The 20676-nt window shown below is 42.3% G+C and overlaps 1 protein-coding gene across 1 annotated transcript in view; it reads left to right on the top strand.

Annotated features, from left to right (window-relative positions):
* Positions 1-20676, top strand: part of LOC115370262 (WD repeat-containing protein 49-like) — a 42780-nt gene that overhangs the window by 327 nt on the left and 21777 nt on the right. The window contains exons 2-10 of the mRNA XM_030067198.1: positions 2889-3197; positions 6463-6636; positions 7424-7507; positions 9509-9601; positions 9740-9911; positions 12773-12940; positions 14378-14526; positions 15342-15575; positions 17987-18151. Of these exons, the coding sequence (XP_029923058.1) occupies positions 2889-3197; positions 6463-6636; positions 7424-7507; positions 9509-9601; positions 9740-9911; positions 12773-12940; positions 14378-14526; positions 15342-15575; positions 17987-18151 (1548 nt within the window). The remainder of the gene's footprint in view (positions 1-2888; positions 3198-6462; positions 6637-7423; positions 7508-9508; positions 9602-9739; positions 9912-12772; positions 12941-14377; positions 14527-15341; positions 15576-17986; positions 18152-20676) is intronic.

Raw genomic sequence — 20676 nt, forward strand, 5'->3', positions numbered from 1 at the left:
CATTAAAGCCGGATTATGCTTCTGCGTACGCAGAGCGTACGGGGGTTGTGCAAAGCTTGCGGGGTTTGTGCGACCGCCGTGGAGCCTACTGCTTACCGCGCACCTCCGAAAAATTGTAATTATGTGGACCCCACGTAGCCCCCAACACAGGCCCCCCACTGACAACAAGAGCTATGATTGGTCAGCCGAACTACAGCATTTCACCCCTATGGCGTCACGTCCAGTTGTTGTGCCGGCAGCGTCATTTTTAAAAGAACTGCTGTTGTGATCACATGTTGACGCGTCAGTTAATTTCAAATTGTTTGGAAAGTTTGGATCATGCTGGATCTGGATCTACTGCTGCTCCTTTTAAAAATGGCGCTGCCGGCACCACAACAGGTAGAGGAGCGACCATACATCACAGGGTGTATGTAGGTCTGCAGAAAAAAAAAAAAAAAAAAAAAAACGCGCCCCATAGCGTTTTGGCGGAGAATTGCTTAGCATGTTTTGCAGAGGTATGTTGGACACACACGCCCTGCGTGGCAACTGCGTGCACGTTGTGTCGAGTGTCTGCAGAACCATAATCCGGCCTTTACACCTACAGGAGCTTTTCTGACATCCCATTCTAAATCTATAGGCCTTTGCAGCTACCCCAGCTTCCGCTATTCTGGGAAGTCTTTCTACAAGATTTTGGAGTGTGTCTGTGGCAATTTTTCCCATTCATCCAGAATTCATCCAGAAGACCTTTTGTTAGGTCAGACACTGATGTTGGATGAGAGGGCCTGGCTTGCAATCTCCGTTGTAGTTCATCCCAAAGGTGTTGGATGGCGTTGAGGTCAGAGGTCTGTGTGGGCCAGTCAAGTTCTTCCACACCAAACTCACCCAACCATTCCTTTATAGAGCTTTCTTTGAGCATTTGTGAGGTGAGACGCTGATGTCGGATGAGAGGGCCTGGCTCACAATCTCTGTTCTAGTTCATCCCAAAGGTGTTGGATGGGGTTGAGGTCAGGACTCTGTGCGAGTTTTATCACACCAAACTCACCCAGCCATGCCTTCATGGAGCTGCTTTGTGCATTGTGGCACAGTCATGCTGCAACAGAAAAGGGCCTTCCCCCAACTGTTTGCACAAAGTTATAAGCAGAGAATTGTGCAAAATTTCTTGGTGAGCTGAAGCATTAAGATTTCCCTTCACTGGAACTAAGGGGCCGAGGCCGACCCCAGAAAAACAAGCCTATAGCATTATCCCTCCTCCACCAAACTTTACAGCTGGCACAATGCAGTCAGGCAGGGAACGTTCTCCACAGCACATGTTTCCACCACTCCACAGTCCAGTGGCAGTGTGCGTTAGACTTGTATGCAGCTGCTCGGCCATAGAAACCCATGCCAAGAAAGTCACAGTGCACAGTTTTTGTGCTGATGTTTTCAGCAGAGTGTTGGCGGCTTTTACACACTATGGGCCCTATCTTGCGCCAAAGTCCCTAAACCCGTTATTTAGGGATTTAGCATTGCGCAAGAGGCGTTCCCCCGCAAAAGTTGCTATCTTGCGCACCTCCCGTTATCCGTAAAACACCTGCGCTACCCGCTATATTATGCATAGGCGTGTTTTGGGCGTTACGCCAGTTACACCAGAGTGTGCCAGGTGCCATTGCCTTTAAGGGCAGGCTGCGCTATCCTGAATCCTAAACCCGTGATGGAGAGAGGGAGGTAGATTTTCTCAGGGGTTCTACTGAGGCTAAAGCAAGTTGGCTTTATATATATATATATATATATATATATATATATATTATATTATAGTTGAGTTAATTCGGGAGGTGGAGCCACATGTGTCCAAGTGGACGTGTCACAAGGTTGTACTGATTGAGTAAAATCCCCGGGTCACACCACACACCCACAAGAGGCAGAGGTGGAACTATGTGTAAACTAATTTATTGACAAGGTAGATTGGGCAAATAAAATCTTAAAAATAAAAATATAGCACAGCTGCTGGCTTATGATAAAACAATAAAATGTGCTGGCCTAAGTGTCCAATTAAAACAGTCTTTCCTCTAAACAGTCTATATGAGTAACATACTCAGTCCATTCCGGCAGCGTCCCAGTATCAGTCCGACCGTGGGCGCGCTCTCGTAACAGCTCAAACTCCCTAAAGTGTGTGCGCAAGATAGCAATTTTAGGGATAGCGCATGAAACATGCCCACGGACACACCTCCAGGCGGAAATAACGGAGTCGGCATAATGGATAGCGGGTAGCGTGGGCGCAAGATACCGTTTAGGGATAGCGGAAGTTCCTAAATCCGCAATTTGCGGGTAGCGGGTAGTGGCAGCGGGTAGTGGGTGGCACAAGATAGAGCCCTATGTGCCTCAGCAATTGGCGACTCTGCTCTGTAATTCTACGTGGTCTGCCACTTGGTAGCTGAGTTGCTGTGGTTCCTAAACACTTCCACTTTGCAATAATACCACGTACAGTTGATTGTGGAATATTTAGGAGGGAAGATATTTCACAAACTGACTTGTTGCAATGGTGGCATCCTGTTACATTATTTTTACAGTACCACGCTGGAATTCAGTGAGCTCTTTAGAACAACCCATTCTTTCACAAATGTTTGTAAAGGAAGACTGCATGGCCAGGTTCTTCATTTGATACACCTGTGGCAATGGGGCTGAATGAAACACCTGATTTATAATTAAGAGGTGTGTCCAAATACTTTTGTCCATTTAGTATATGTGAAGTTGTCTGTGGAGGTTCTTAGTCATCCAGGTCATGGGTGTCCACATAGAATTGAATCAATGACAACTGGACTTGTTGCCCTTGATTCAACTCTATGTTGATATTAATGTGAAGCAGATTTTTTTTTATCAGAGTATGGAAATTTTGAAATATCCTGTAACCCTGTTTTCCCATCATAATACAGGACACTTCAGGTGCTTCTCGATCTTTCTCCAAAGCTGAATTCATTGAACTGGCCTGGTCATCAGTTGGCCATGGCTCAAAGGAGGAATATGGCCTCTTGTTTGACAGCGTGGTTGTCACTCAAGAGCACAATGGCCTCCTGTTGGACATTGAAGCTGTGAAGGAGGAGGGGCGCATTGACTGGGAAGGCCTGTGCTCCTTCCTGCTGTTAGAGCTTTCTGACAAAGTGAAGCATGGCAAGTCCAGAAGTGAGCCCTGCTGGGGGCCACCACGCACTTTGACCTGCCCACATCGTGACCCTGTTCAACAGGTAAGTGCTACTGACCTCTAGGAGAGTAATGGTCCTTTTTCACCAAAAAGTTCTGGGGCCAGAGTTCCTGAGTCTTACTCTTGAAAGAGATTCCAGAGTCAAGTGAGTACCCTAAGCGTTTTTCTACTGTGTTGCTGTGATGTTGCATTTGATTTTGCAGAAGAGAAGCACAGAGATTAAAAATTAGATTGAGAATGCTAGAAAATCAAAAGAGGAAACTGCTTTTCAGAGAGATCAACTGTAGCCTGCAATGCAAATGCTTCATTTTTCTCTCAATTACTAGCCAAAGGATCTCTTGAGTGAACAATTATGTTTGCAGTAAATTGAAGGAAATTCTGTTTTTAAAAATGTCAGAGGCAATACTGCTTGCATCATATATTTAACCAACTAGGCATTTTCAACACATAAAACTCCACCTTGACTTAGCTGAGGACAATCTCAATTGCAAGGACCATTTTGGGGTCTTGGAGCTCAACCCTGGCACAAAAAAAGGGACTGGTTCCTCTACTGGAAACATGGGTATGGGTTCCTGGATTCCCAAAAGGGTTCCTGTGTTCCGGAGACATTACCATTTGTTGAAAAGGAGCATAAAAAAAAGGAGATGACAGTGTGTCAGAAGAGTCAGAGTATGCTGTGCACTTTAGTTAGAATACTTCTCAACAGCATGCCATCTGAAAAACATTTCGACATTGACTGACTTTGTAAAACCTCCAGTTTTTTGTCCTAAAACAACATTTCGGCGCTAATCCATAGTATCCAAAACTCTGCTTACAGCATGAAATTGTACGTTATTAAACATTCAGTTCAGAAACACTGGAAAGTATTAGGGCTGTGCTAATCTAAATGGCACACCTCTTTTTAGATAAATGGCTCTGGACTCCTTCAGTTATACATCTATCAATTAATATGTAAATGAGGAGGCCAGTATAAAGTGCCTACTACTGTGGATAAAGTGATGGCTCACCGCTTTCATCTTTTAGCCCTGAGAGTGTCAAAATGTCAGAATGTTGTGTCAGCCGATTTCGAAACGGCTAAAAGGTTTTGAACCCTGTTGTTTAGGTCAGCCTTTGACAGACAGGACAGACAAGCCAAAACAGCACAGATGAACACACACATACACATACAAGGTGCAAATTTGGTCATTGCTAAGTACCCTGTCATATGTAATTTGTACTAAGAGAGAGTTGTTTGACATTATCTTACTGTAATGTCACTTTGAACTGAAGCCAGTGGGAGAAAGTCAAGTAACTCCAACAAGTCAGCCAGCAAACTCAAACTGCTTTCACTGACCATTGCCAGTTCAGGGTTGCATGATCTATCTGTACTTGGGTAGACAAAATAATGGAAAAGACACATGAACTTCAACTGTTAAGGAACCACATCCCAATTACAAAGACAGCTTCACAGTTAAGTCATATCAGTACCTTTTAGCAGTACATGTCAGCTGTGCAAGGCTAAAGAAAAATGGTGTAAATTACGATTGAGTCACAAATTAGGTTTTGTATTTTCACTTATTTGTAAGTGTTATGTCGACAAACTAAAAGAAGAGAACAATTATGTTTTTACGGGTAATTTAAAAGTGATTTGACTGAGCAGTAAAACTAAAGCCAAAACTGTTAAAAATGATGAGATGTGGTGAGGCCAACCATCTCAAAACTCACATTTGTGAAAGCATGAACAAATTGCAACAGCAAAGAAACAGTAGTGGTCACAGGTTGAGGCTCACCAACAGGAATAAACTGGCTAAAGACCAATAAACTACAAGCTCAGGTTAACACAGAATTGTATGAACCGCTCTGACATTGTCGCAGCTATAACTGCATGCATACACACATATTAAATTTCACAAAATCAGTATTAATGGCAGGGCTGTCATTAAGAAACTGCTTATGCCCTTGAGCAGAGAAATAGAGCAATATGATCTTTCACCCCTTCTCTTAATTTTGGATTGACTAACTTTTAAAAAGCTGAAAGATGCCTTTAACCCGAATATGTGCTGCTCACTTTTAAGCACCATGGATCTCTAATGATATCGTCAGTCAGGAGACATTAGCTTTGATTATTGCTCCGCATGGCTCTATAATGGCCCAGGAATATGCTGTCATTTTATGAGGGCATGTTTTCTCATGATTTTGACATATTCCAAGATGGTAATACCTCCATCCACATTGCAGAACAAATTCAAGAGGGGTTTCATTAACACCAGGTTGAAGTCAAACACCACAAAGCCTCCTCTAGTCAACAATCTAAACCTCACCGACCTTTTATGGGAAGTCAGTGTCTAACTCCTTCATCCCTCAAAGAACTGGAGGCTTTCCTTCCTGAACAAAAGTGTGTGTGTAGTAAGATAATGGTCCCGCTGCACACACACTTTAGAACCAGCGTGACTGCATTCCAAGGAACATTAAAGCTTTTGTGAAGGTGAAGTGTGCCCCTACTCCTTATTATGAATTCGATATTCATATATCGTGAAGTATTTATGTAGACAGAAGGTGTGTCTGTCATTTTGTGCACTCCCTTTACTTTTTTTCTGAGTCTAGGTCAAAGCCATAGATTCATTTTTGTCCGACAGCTCCACTTTTCGTTGCAGTTTTTGGTTCAAGGCTCAGTCTCGAGCAACAGCAGTGTTACTGTACAGTAGGTAGGCATTTAAACACATGGGAAACAACCAGACAAACAGTCAATCAACACAAAGACCTCTGCGCACAGCATGGGACAGAGTTTGAACTAAATGCACTATGACAAATAATTTTAATCACTGCGTGAAGAGACTTTACACATTAAGTCATGGGAGGATGACAACTATGAAGTCACACTCCCCACTGAATATATTCACACCAAGTGATATTTTGAAGTGATTATCATCAGATTATCATCATCCAAGTAAAATACTTTTGTCTCAAAGTGCATTACTGGGCAAAATTGAAGCACACAAACAAATCACAAGGAAGTCACTTTGTCATTTTGTCTTCTCATCCCCTGAGACGCTGTTCTAGTACATTGTATGTCTAAAGGATTTTTAGACACAATGTTTTAGAGTCTGGCTTTTAGTGGGCTAGACAAAGATAAAGCAGAAAGAAGTTGTTGGAGGGCGAGATGAAAGGAAATAGGCAACAAATTGGAGAACTGAAGGGAACAAAAAGCTAGAGGAAGCACAAATAGAAAGAAAGATAGAGGAAACGGAAGTCACAAGAAGTTTTCCTTGGACTTTTCATATCAAAAGTTATAAACAACCTCATGTTGTCCTGTCCTCTGTTCTCCCTAGGTCTTGTTCCTGCAGAGTTCAGGTCAATACCTGTCGGTGAGTAAGGGAGGAACTGTGGGGCTGTGGGCCGGAGGCGACCTGTCCCTCCTCCACACACATCGACTACAAAACAACAGCGTCAGACCCAAAGACCTTTGGGTCACAGACATGGTGCTGCTGCATAATGTACACAAGGTGAGCACTTTGGTGAGACAAATGATCAGCTGCTCAGTCAATGATGGAATTATGGATCTGTGTCCTGCTGCACAGTGTGCACACTGGAAAAATGTCATTCATATGAATTAATAAAAAAAATCAGTCATTTAAATAAAAATAAATAGTCTTAATTACTGGGCTAGACATCCTGCTTTACAACATTCACGATGCAAACAAACACTTCAGTCAATCACTAAATTATTGATCAGTGCTTTTGGTTAATGGTGTTGTGGACAGGATGCTGATGCATAATGTTCAGACAGTAAACACGCTTTCATTTTCTGTAATCAACCCATCAATTATTGATCATTTGTTTTAATTAGCAGACTTTAATCATCAGAAAGTCATCATGAGATTTCTGGGTGACAGATGATTCTGTCACCCAGAAATCTGACATTGTTTTTTTTTTTTTTTTTTCCCATCTGTCAAGTACCAGTCACTCAATAACTGGATGATTATTGAAGATATTATTATACTCGAAAAGATTATCTTTTCTGAAGAAAATGTGTGAGCTTGCTTCAGCTTGAAAAAAGTAGATAATTGAAGTATTTTAAGCAGTACTTGGTGGTTATTATATTTTTAGATTATATTTTAATTATATAATAATAATTACTATACGATTATTATCATTATGAAATTTGGGATGAAGGCACTGATAGCTATGTGACCGCTCTTTTCTGCTCCCCTCTGTCTCTGTGTCTATGGGTCTCTCTGTTTCTCAATTAATTTCATCTTTCTTTTCTCTTTCTCTCTGTCTATTCTTCAGATAGCCGTGTCATTCACAAGTAAGGAGGTGTGTTTTTATGATCAACTGTCCAAAGAGGAGTTCAGCTGCAAGTACAAGCTCCAGGTAACAGCCACACACTCTATGGTGTGCCTACAGGGCAGCTACCATCCAGTCTGAGACGTGCCTGTCAGCAGTTCTGCAGAATGAAAATACAGCTGATAGTAAAAGGTAACAACCAGCACATATGCTAAAATATCAGCAGTGATGGAACTCTGAAGATCACCTTTCCGTGGATGTTTAAAATGTTTTAAGATGGGGTTTTTCCCCTTATGGCCGAAATAGTTTAGTGATAGTGACTGTTATTTTTGGTCCATTTAAAAAACAAAAAAACAAACAAAAAAACATTACAAAACAAACATTTTAAGCATTACTTAAGAGTTGCACGGCTGTTTTCCCATGGTGCAAAAATGGGCAATTTCAGGTCAGGCAGTCAGTCAAGTGAGACACTTCTGCTATTTTGCACTCATTTCCTTGGACTTTCTGGAATTAAAATGGAGTTAATTGGGATTTTATGTCACTGATTGGGGATATGGTCTGTAATGTTGAAGTGGGAAAAAATGTACATAGTTTGAAAAAAAAAAAAAAATCCCCAACTCACACACTGATAAGTCTCGATTGCTCTCTGTGCTGTTAAACTCATAAATGGGCTCTGGAGCAATCAATTGCCTTGGGGTGTTAAATAATTAGTTGAGTGTAGTTCATGTGTGTTGCAATTAAAGTTCTGGAGAGCCGACGATCAGGATTGGGTTATAAAAACAAGCCAACCTTTGAATATCCCATGGAACAGTGTCCACACAATCCAAGACAGAAAGAAAGAAAGAGAAGAAAGAAAGAATATATGGCATAACTGCAATTCTGCATAGTGAAGCTGTTCACCAAAAAGCAGTGATTATATATAAAGGACTTTAGTCAAGGCAGCAACCAAGAGGCTAATGGCGACTCTGGAGGAGCAACACAGATCTATTGCTTAAAAAGAAAAAAAAAGACCTTCATACAAAACCTGGACACTTCACAAAACTGGGTTGTGTGAAAGAGTGGCAAGAAGAAAGCCATTGCTAAGAAAAAAAAAAAAAAAAAAAAAATCCTACATCATTTGTTGTTTGCCAAAAGGCCGGTGGGAGACAGCATACATAGAAAAAACGTTCTCTGCTCTGATGAGACTAAAATTGGCCTTTTTGGACTTAACACAAAATGCTGTGTGTGGCACAAAGCTATCACCCTGAGAACAGTGTGATGCCACCATCACATACTTTTTGAGGGCCGGGACTGGGAAACTAAACTGAAATTGGTCAGGACTGAGGGTGAGATTGAGCCAAATACAGGGCAATTCTGGAGCAAAACCTGTTTCATTCTGCAAGAGACCGAGACGGAGGTTCATCCCCCACAATGACCCTAAACACACTGCCAAAACTACACTGGAGAGGTTTGAAACCAGTGATTTAAAACCAGAATGACCCAGTCAAAACCCAGACCTAAATCTAATTAAGAGTATGTTGTGTGAATGTACAATTGCTGCTCACCAACAGCCCTCAACCAACTTGACAGAGCTGGAGCAATTTTGCCAACAAGACTGGGCAAAAATTTCAGGGATCCGGAGTCCCAGAGAGGGTATAAAAACTTGCCAAGAGACTCACTGCTGTAATTGCAGCCAAAGGTGGTGTTGACTCAGGGAGAATACTTATACAACCAACAATTGTCCCGATAAAATCAACTTGAATTCCATGTTCCTGTGTCTGGCACATATCTAAGAAATAAAGTCAAAATTCTATTTAACTATATCTAAAACGTCTCACAACTTACCTGTGATTTCTCTCAACCCCATTACACGCTTCAGAAAAAACATGCGGAACTGCTCAGAATCAGTTCTAAAATATTCTGTTGTGTCAGTAGTGTTGCCTTGCCCTTTGTTGTCATCATATATTTATTAACTGCTGCAAGGTCTTTCTACTGCTACACTTATTTTAAATTGCTCCAGACAAGAGTGTCAGTCTATATTCCTGAAATGTAATGTAAATGTAAATGGACTTATAGACAGTAATACATGGGCTGTCATTTCCTCTCTAGGGTTTGAAGTTTACCCCCTGGCGTCTGGACTACTGGGTGCATCCCTCTCACCATGACCAGGCTGTGCTCACCATAGGAGACATCGGAGGACAGGTGACATGGAGCAAAGAATGGAAAGAGTGAAAGAAAGAGATAGTGGAAGGGAGAAGAAGAAGAAGCCAGAATGTAGTTAGGAGTCACTGCATTATTCTGTATGTGTGCATCTCTCTGTTATTCCTCTGTGTTTTTCAGGTCAGCCTGTTGTGCTTCAGCTTGGCACAGATCTCTCTGTTTGACAGCATCGGTCCAAGGGCGGAGTCAGGTTCCGCTGACATCATCAAGTGGGAGGAGCTTGTCAAAGGAAAGCACTGCAGCTGTCGTGTACTGAAACATCGGGTGCACACCCCCGCCTGGGTTCAGCGAGGTGGGGGCCCCAGGCACACACACAACAACATGACAACATAACATGTTGATTTGAATTCCCCATTACAAACAGTATTCATACCCGTCTCCCTGTCTGTCTCTCCTACTCTGTTTCTCTGACGATTGCCCAGCGAGCTCGTACTTTACAAATGTGTACACTCAAGTGACTTAAGCGACCTCTAGTGGTTCTGTAAATAATGACAGAGAGACGTAGTAGCGACAAATTCTGCATAAAGAGGCTGGTGGGGAGGCAGATGGGTCAGTCAAGATGACTTTCACTCAGCCGCCCTGAGCTCAAATCCAAACTGGACCAGTGTTCATTTTTAGGCAGATAACGTGAGCTAGCCAATATTAGCAAACTTTTGCTAATACTAGGTAGCTAGGGATTCACGTCAAAATGGTCTAAAATTAGGTTCATGGTCTCTTCTAGAGGTGCTTGACATGAGAAAGTTTGGGAACCCCTGGTTTAGATGACCAGTTTTCCATCGTCATCTTCGAGATCAGAGCCCTGCTGGTTGTTGATTGGAACGAAACTGAATGAAAATGTGTCCTGAGGACCAGAACTGATGACCACTGGTTTGGGTGACATAGAAAGAAAGAACACACACGCACGCACACACACACACACACACAATATCAGGGAGGATGTGAGTTTGACAAACACACACACACACATTCACCTTGACACCAGGGATGACAGGCACTGTCAGCATTTGCTTACTCACTCGCTCACTATCACCACAGTAATGGCTTATGCAACACCATGGAAATGCTTGGGTGTGTCTCTGGCTCTCTGGTTGTCACTGATTACTCACACACACACACACACACACACACACACTCACTCACACACACACACACACACACACACACACACGCACAAAACAGTGAGTCGTGATTCCTGAGTCACCCACTTTAGCTGAGCCCATTCTGGCAGCCTGTGTAACGAAGAGGTCGCTGAGTTGTGTGTTGATTGCATCATTTGGATAGAGTCCTTCTCAAGAGTAATTGGACTGTTTGATTATGATTCAGCAGCGGCGGCTCACTGAGCCTAGCAGGGTTGAGAGGGGGGATCCTGACAAAGGGGAAAACAAGAATAAAGCACTTATAAACAAGCACAGCAAATGGGAAAACAAAGAAAAAACAAGAAAAGGGGGAACAGAGGAGACAATGCCAGAACATTAAAAAGACTGGTTAATTGAAATTTTATAGGCTGTATGCATGCAAAGTCTTTTTTTTTTTTTTTTTTTTTTGTGCGTGTGTGTGTGTGTTTGTGCATGTAAGTGTGTTTGAGAAACAGTGAGAGAGAGAGAGACGATGTAGGGCTTTCTGTGTGGCGTTTTGAGACTGTGTGTGTGTGAGAGAGAGAGGGAGTGTGTGAGTGTATATGTGTGTTTGCGTACCTCTGGGGTGCTAGCGCTGTTCTTTTGAAGTTGCCCACCCTGCAGTACGAGTGGGCTGTTTACCATTAGACATGGCTGGTTAGCTAGACCTCCAAACCTTGAGGCTCACAGGCCACCAGAGAGAGAGAGAGAGAGAGAGAGAGAGAGAGAGAGAGAGAGAGAGAGAGAGAGAGAGAGAGAGAGAGAGAGAGAGAGAAAGAGGGAGAGAGAGAGAGAGAGACAGTGTTTGTGTGTAGGGGGGAGGTGGCAAAACAGAGAAGAAAATAGGGAGGAAATTAGGAGGAAATTGGGGTGGACACAGACCCATAAGGACAAGGAAGGATATATTTGTGTGAGAGAATGTGTGTGTGTGTGTGTGTGTGTGTATGAGAGAGAAAGAGAAAGCAAGAGAGAGGGAGGGAGAAAGAGTAATATATTACCATAACCTCACAATGTTCGGATCAAAGAAATGAGAAAGAGGAACACATAATTAAGAGTATATGTAACAGCGTAAGCAACATAAAATCTGACAAATTGTGCAGGGATGTCTTGTAAAGGACAAGGGCTTTGCTTTGATGTTGATGCAACTCCTGCCCTTCCTCTTTTAAGCCCGAGCTCACAGTAAAGTGAAATGTGGCCTACAATGCTGGTGTGACATGCCTAAGACACACACTGCATCACAAGTAGTTGAATTTACGATGTGTGTGCGCGTGTGTCGCTGAGGACGAGAGGGTGACTCATAAACCGATGACGATTCATTGGGTGACGTCTGAAAATCCATTGATCTTTTAATTCATGGGTCTGCGAAAAGATGTGATGAGTTAAATGTAATCAAACGTAATTATTTGCTCTCCCGATATGCCAGCTCTTTGACCTGAAACTGTCACATGTCATCTCACAACCAACACTTATTTGTGCAATCTTAGAAAGCTAAGCCACCTCTAATGGAGATTTGTGCCATCCAATTTAGCTGTTCTCAATCAAAGCATTAATTGAGATAGATGGTGATTCAAGATCCATTACGCTTTCTGTATTACCAAATGAGAAAATCAAACTAACTGTTATTAGGCCTTATGCTATGCTATGCTGAGCTCACATGGTTTGGATGGTTTACAGGCAGGGTTAGAGTCAATGCACATTTCAGGAAGTGACTTGACTTTATTGGGAACATTTTTCCATCAGAACGCAGTCATATCCAATCTGTGAGGAAATCATTTAAAACAAATGTTGTGTCATCCTTTTACTCTTTGAATTTTGTGCAATTAAAGCAAATTTATTTTCACTCTGCTACACAGATGTTGCCAGAAACACAAAGCGATTGTTTGGAAAACTTTTTATCTTTACTGCTGCAAAATTCAAGTAATGAAATGGGACATCGTTTTTTGTGAGGCAAGAGCTTTGGATTGTGTTTTTCTGCTCATGTCCACATTTAAGACTACATTTGCCTAATTTCCCTTCACTTTTTATTTACTTCCTACAGTGCGTTTCCTGGGCTCACTGGAGGCCTGTGTGTCCTGCAGCACCAGCCCGCAGAGCAGCATGGTGATCGGCTGGAGAGAAGAGGAGAGCAGGAAACTGCGAGTCACCTCCTTCAACACACAGAAAGGGGTGTGGGACGTGGACCACCACCCAGGACTCAATCTGATAGGTGGGGACACACTCTCACAATGCTGCATATGTTTGTGTGCATATTCACATGTGCGCTGGTCAAACTGTGACAAATCTAGGAATCGAGGAAGGAGAGCACTCTTCTGTCTCCCATCAAATCCCACTGCTGCACTGCCGCTGCTCTTTAGGTGCGTTGCGGGGAGATGCAGTGTCAAGTCACCAATTTAAAATGGTGCTAATGTTAACAGCTTATCAAAAAGTGTGCACTATCACAGATGAAGGGTTGGCAGTGGTTCTGTTAAAAACAAAATGAGGCAAAATGCACCTAAAACACTTTTCCGTATATGTCCTGTCTTGGACCTGTGCACCAACACATGAATATACAAATTTGTGTGACATCTCTAAGAGAGTCATAGAGCAATTATTACTTAACGCATAAGTCTAGTATTTTTCCATCTTTTGGTGTCTAAATGACTGATAAGGACAAAAAAATTGGAACTGGTCCAGTACTGAGCAATAACGTTCCATCTGGCAGCCATGAAACGGGCTGCGATGTTACCACACAGGGCAAGTTCACCCATCAAATAATGTCCACTAAAAGTGCTTGTTTTTGCCACTGATAGCTTCAGATTGTTATTATAGGTGTCTGACAACATTATGGAAAGGTTCCCTATGGAGCTAGACATTTTTGTTTACATCTAATAACAGTGCCTCCACTCTATTGGCAGCAGGTCTCTTTGCTCTGGGAACAGCATTTTTCTTTAGGTAAAGGTGGTTTGGTGTAGGATTTCCTCTCTGGCTGGCAGTTGTAATCCCAGACAAAATGATCAAGACCTGATGGTTCTTCAAGGCAAACTGTGCGGACAGAAGTGTTTCAGTCCAGTTGTAGCGCAACTAGCCACAAATTCAGTGTTTCTCCATCCAGCGAAAGTAGTCTGCTGCATGAAGTGCGGCATGTCATTATGTCACCACAATTTGGAAATGTGAAAACACTAACTATTGTTATTTTTTGTTCTTTTCCTACTTTTAGATAACACTGAGCTACAATTTCTGTACTCCAACACCACAAACTCTTCCCTGTGACTCTTCTCTCCACCTCTCATGTTTTGACTGATGTCTTCCTGCAACAGCTCACCTCACGTTAGACTTCAGAGCGAGACTTCTCGTTGAGCCTGACTTCTGTTGGTGCACCTCTCTATCTCTGAAGGGATCCATTCCATAATGTTGTCAGACACTTAGAATAACAATCTCAGCATGTCAGTGGCAGAAACAAGCACTTGTAGTGGACATAATTTGATAGGCGAACTTGCCCTATGTGATTACATTTCAGTCCGTGTCATGGCTGCTGGCTGAAGCAGTAGCCCGGTTGAAAAATACCTCAGTTATCCTTTAAACTCACTAACAACAAAAACATCTTTTGCACTGAATGGCTGTGGCAAGCACATCAACTAATCGGAGACATTGTGTGAGGCTGTAGCCACAGCAGGTGTGGACCATCGGGTGTTGCTGTGGAACCCCCACGTGACCTCGGAGCCAGTGGGCGCGCTCAGAGGACACCAGAGCTCTGTCACTGCTGTCCGCTTCCTACATGACAAGAAACAACTGCTCAGCTACTCCAAAGACAAGGTAGTGTGTGTGTGTGTGTGTGTGTGTGTGTGTGTGTGTGCATTTAGTGCCTGTCTATTTGGAGACTTTCTGCCACAGGATACATGACCAAGTGTGTATTTTTTTTAAGCTTTTTATACCATAGACAAAACACTGTGTTAAAAGTGCATTTTAAAACATTAAGCTGTCATTGTCATATAAAATGTGATTCCCTGGTTTAATTATTGCAGGAAGGATTAAAAAAAAAAAAGTGCTGGCGGTGACTGATTTGCTCTGTCTCACACCTGTGAGGTACAGCTAGTGTTTCCTGGTCCCCTCCCTGTTTTACCACTCTTTGTGCGTGCTCTTTCCTTTGCGTTTACAAAAGAGGATAAACAATTTAGAAATCATTTCTACATCAGCCTTTCACTCATTCCACCATCTGCCATTACAAAAAAATCTTGTGAGGGGAATGCAATGAAAACGTCTAAGCTTTTTTAACTAAATCAATAAATCAACTGTGCAGGTTTTGGGTTACTAATGTGCTAATTTGCTTGTAGGGTAATTTTTTTTTCCTTTTAACTTATTTTCTAGTCATGTAATGTAATTGTCTGTAATTGTAATTTGTTTTTGTTATTTTCTTGTATTTCTTAGTAATTTCTGGCTACGTTTCTGGTCAAACACTTGCGTGTTTATATTTTTATAAAATTTTGTGCCCTTTTTGTGTACTTGTAGCTGTTCACACATACTTATGCCCTCTCACACAAACATGCACACACACACACACACGTGCACACACAAATGCACACCACCTCCCTGTCTTCCACCTTGACCCCCTCCCTCCTTTATCGCCCCAGGTCCTGTGTCTGTGGGACGTGACCAGCCAGCTGTGTGTTCACCGTCTGGCTGACATCTTCCCAAACACCCCGGAGAACAGGCGCACCATAATGTTCCTCCACGAGGAGCATCAGCTCCTCCTGCTGTCCTTCAACAGCCTGCTCCTCCTGCTGGAGACCAGGAAGGAGGAGAGGAGGACCATCAGCCACAAGAACCCTGTTACATGTGTTCTCTATAATAATCTGTTCAGACAGGTACACACACATACACTACTCACAAAAAGTTAGGGATATTCGGCTTTCGGGTGAAATTTCAGGATGAACCTAAAATGTATTATAACCTTTACAGGTGAACTTAATGTGACCTTCTGTAAACTTTTGAATGCACATGTCCAACTGTTCAGTGTTTCAATACTTTTTGCACAAGTTGCTGTTCTCTAACAAGGAGTTTAACGGCAAAATTCACAACAGGTGTTCGATCCATGAATTGACCAATAAATTTCCTGGTTTAATTAGAATTGGTATTTAAACAGTCCTCCTCATTATGCAGGTAGGTAGGTAGGTAGATGCTTTATTCATCCCGCAGGAAATTCACATATGCTGTTCACATTTTGACATCATGAGACCAAGACGACACCTAACAATTGATCAGCAGCACCTCGCTATTGCGAGGCTTCAAACAGGATGTTCTCATACGGAAGTGGCCACTGAGCTTAGAGTGTCACAGAGTGTCATCAGCAGGTTGCAACAGAGATACAGAGAGACTGGAAGAGTCACAGAAAGGCATAGAAGTGGACATCCTTTGGCCACATCCCACACTGATGACCGCTTCATTGTGAACAGTGCCCTGCGGAACCGGATGATGAATGCCACTCAACTCCAGGTACATTTAAGGAAGGTGAGAGGCACCCAAATGTCACGTCAGACCATTCGAAACCGTTTACATCAGCATGGTCTGCGTGCTAGACGACCTGCAAGGGTACCTGACCACACCACCAGGCACAGGTGTCATCGTCTTGCATGGGCCAGGCAGCATTTACGCTGGACGAGGGACCAGTGGGCCTCAGTGCTGTTCTCTGATGAAAGCCAATTCATGTTGAGCAGAAATGATGGCCACCAACGATGTTGGAGACGTCAAGGAGAGCGCTATGCATCAGCCACTGTTGTCACCAGACGAGCCTTTGGTGGTGGTGGTGTTACTGTGTGGGCAGGTGTGTCTAGTCAGTACAGAACTGCCCTACACTTTGTGAATGGTACAGTGACAAGCCCATACTACCTGAATAACATCATTAATCCAGTCATTGTGCCCCCGCATGTACAACACAGGCCTAATTTCATCTTCATGGACGATAATGCTCCAGCTCATCGAGGTCGTATCATTAGGGAACAGCTGTTGGAGACTGGGGTACCTCAAATGGAGTGGCCTGCACTTTCTCCAGACCTGAATCCCATAGAAAACCTATGGGATCAGCTGAGTCGCCGTGTAGAGGCTCGGAGCTCTGTACCCCAGAACCTCAATGTCCTGAGGGCCGCCCTTCAAGAAGAGTGGGATGCTATGCCTCAGCAGACAATAAGTCGACTTGTGAACAGCATGAGACGTCGTTGTCAAGCTGTAATTGATGCTCAAGGGCACATGACAAGTTATTGAGACATTGACATTTTTTGTTGTGGTATATCCACCACTATTGTTGGCTTTTGTTTCAATAAATTGTTTGAGATGAGGAAATCACCAGTGCATGCTTCTACTTAAATGCCCTACTTTCATGATATAATATCACTGTAGTGTGAACTTTTTACATTTTCCGTAAATTTCACCCGAAAGCCAAATATCCCTAACTTTTTGTGAGTAGTGTATATGGCTCTCTCTGTGTTTTTGTAAATTCCTTTGGCTTTCCATTTCTGTATGCTTCTCTTTGTTGAATGATGACAGAATCACTAAACAGGGTCGGGGCACAGTATGAATCCTGTATTAGTTCCTTCAAATACTAAGATCCTGTACACATTATGGATATTTTTAGGGTGTGTTTCATATACAGCGAAATTATATGACTTGATTGCCATTTGGCTTAATAGGGAATGATATCAGTAAGTTTTGGTGACACTTGATGCTTAATATGGTTTGATGTCACTTTGGTTTCACTTTGACGAGTAGTCAAACTCGGCAGAGGTTTTACAGAGAAATAATGAATTCTACACATGTTTTGAACTGGCAGCCAACTCTGATTGCTGTTTCCCTCCATCCTTTAATCCCACAACATGCCTACCCAGTTGATTGCAGTTGCCCGCAAAAAAAAAAAAAAAAAAACCCACAAAACACTAGCTAATGGATTCCCTAGTTTTGAAGATTTGTCAGTGTGACAAGTTGAATAAATACACTCACTCTTTCACTTTTTTTTCCTGTGCTTGTTCCCACATGACAACAGCTTCAGCCACCTCTTGGCCTCTGTGGCGGCTTAGCACTAAAATGAAGTGAAACGAAGTGTGGAGAATGGTTTGGCTACGTGAGAGTCATTAATAAACACATATCTGGAACCTGCCTTCCTTGCAGCATACACTACATTGAGCTCTTTTGATGCTTAATAAACTCTCTCTCTCTCTCTCTCTCTCTCTCTCTCTCTCTCTCTCTCTCTCTCTCTCTCTCTCTCTCTCTCCCTCTCCCTCTCCAGGTGGTCAGCAGTGACTCTGCCTCCTCTGTGATCTGCTGGCAGGCTGACACAGGCCAAAAGGTCAAGCAGTTCCACCGTTGCCATGGTGATGCCGAGATCTCCACCATGGCCCTCGACGGTACACAGACACGGCTGTTTACCGCAGGCACTGACGGAGAGGTCAAAGTAGGTAGACACACACACACACACACACACGCACACACACATTTTGTGAACCACACAACCACAGATGAATCCTCATAGAGATGCACACAGTGAAACTCACTGACTGAAATGCAAAAAAGGCTGAGAATAGAATCTGACAATAAAACGTCAAGAGTACGGTGATGTGGCAGGTATTTTTGACTGCATATTTTTGAAAAAAGAACACTTTATTGAATACAACTGTATTTTACCCATCCATGAAACTGATATCCTGAAATTGGGGGGTGCAGGCGTAGACAAGCAGGCCTGCAGGAAATCCAAAATGACCTCAAATTAAAGGCCCTGTGTAGTTGGTAACCCTAATTTCACGAATTTAGGCTGAGACTCTCATGAGTGTGATATGGGTTAAGATTAGTCTTAAGGTTAGTTTTAGGGTTGGGTTAACCCTTTATAGGGCACTCATTGAAATACTTTGAAATTCAAAAAAACAAACAAACAAACAAACAGACCTAGACTTATTTTATTAGAGAACATGACAGGACTTTATTACTTCCATAAAATTTTTCTAAAATTTTCATTTTGTAATAGAAAATCAAAGCCATTGAGATTGGTCAAATGCCACAATCATGTGACCTGGGATGTAGAGCGATCTTTGCTGATTGGCTGGGTGAAGACCAAATGATTATTGAACTAACTGAGACAGGGGATGGGCCTGATTTGTAAAATTTCTGAAATTACCAAAAATAGTCACTTGCCCTATAAAGGGTTAAGGTTCAGATTAGAATTAGGTGTTCAGATTGTGCAAGAGTTTTGCAAATCTATTGTTATAAAAGAGCAGAAGTTGTGTACAGCCATGGATCGACAGAAAAGACAGAGAGAGAACAAAAGACAGACAGAGATGTTCAATAAAAATGTTTCTGTACAGAGATCTTTGTCAGGTTATTTTACAGACAAAATGAGAGATCATCTTAAAGTTGGTTAACCCACACGGACCAGACTGACATCACTCATTAAAACAATCAAGTATCATATATAATCACATCATGGCACCATAGGCCAACAATATGAACCTGAAACAATATGACCTCATATCTTATAAGTAGCACAAAATGCTCATAGTAATAACAAAGAAAAGCTGCTATACCAAATCTGGGCTAAGCAAAAAAAAAAGAAAAAAAAAAGAAAAAGAAACCAAAATTTGGTTACCGAATGCAAAACTAGGGTCACCATAGAGACATGACCATAAAGATGACCAACTGCCATTTAATTTCCTAGTCCCTACATCACAGTGCACATCGGTCTAAGCTTGGAGTTTCTGATGAGTACTAGAACACAGTTTTCAGCTGCTGAGGCAGAAGGAAGAATGGATATGGACTGTTTGACATCTGAGTCAAGGGAAGCTTGTTTTATTTCATTTCCCTTGGTTGTTGTTGTTCTTTGGCATCAGGAGGAAGCTTTCCTCAACCGGGCCACTCTGCTGTTTACTCATGTGTGCCTCTGACTGACTCCCTCAGAGAGTGTGTGAGTGTGTGTGTTTGTGTTTGTCTGTGTATTTCGGTCAGTATGCAAGCGTATCTGTGAGATCGTGTGTGTGTCTGGGTGTTCACATATGTTTATTTATGCGTGTTGACACCTCCTATAATGACCGTCCAGCTTTATGCCCATCTGTGTTAATTGTCTGGCGCTCTGCCTCCCTGTCTTTTCTCTGTGTTTCTGTTCAAGGAAGGTGACTTAACAACAGTGTGTCTGCCTGCATGTTTGTGTGTGTGTGTGGTAGGGATACACCCAACCTGAGCCCATATTCATCAAGTAACAAATGATGGCTTTCTGATTAATAAATCACCCTTCCGAACGATTGCACTCAGGTGTTGGTCACTGAGAGAGACAAAAGTAATTTCTGTTTACTTCCGGTTTTAACTGTGACCACTTTTCTCCTGAATCCAGTATTATTAAATATAAATACAAATACTTATATAAATGTGCCTCAAAACATTTTGCCGAGCATGTGTGTTTAATTCCCTGGGTGAAATAGTGTCTTTCATAACCTCTTATATTGGGTTCAATACATTCTATTGTATATTAGTTGAGATTTTTTTTCCCTCTGTATACACACAGACTTTGGCTGCCTAATTCAAGTTTGGTTGGTATTTCAAAAATGTGCTCTTGGTGCTAGGTGACTATATATAATTAATTTTTGTCCCAAATATGAGACTGTACAAAGTTATAGATTCAAGCTTACGGCACTGCTTTTTAACTAGGACATTGTGGGAAAGTAGGAGACATAAGCACGCACATTGTTATAAACAATCATCAGCATTCCAATCCTACAAGCCAATCTCAACAGAATAAAGTGTGAAGGTGCAACAATATATAAAAACATACTATAGACACCAGGTATACACTCACAAGGCCAAGTACACATCTCCACTCAGCCACCACTTCCCCTCAAGGTTGTATCATATACACAAACGAGTGTCATAGCAACTTTAAGAACAGACATTTTGTAAAGTTCGCTGTTGATTCTGTTGTTGTTAGCTTTCTAGGGG

This window comes from Myripristis murdjan, chromosome 13, assembly GCF_902150065.1.
Source record: "Myripristis murdjan chromosome 13, fMyrMur1.1, whole genome shotgun sequence".
Taxonomy (NCBI): Eukaryota; Metazoa; Chordata; class Actinopteri; order Holocentriformes; family Holocentridae; genus Myripristis; species Myripristis murdjan.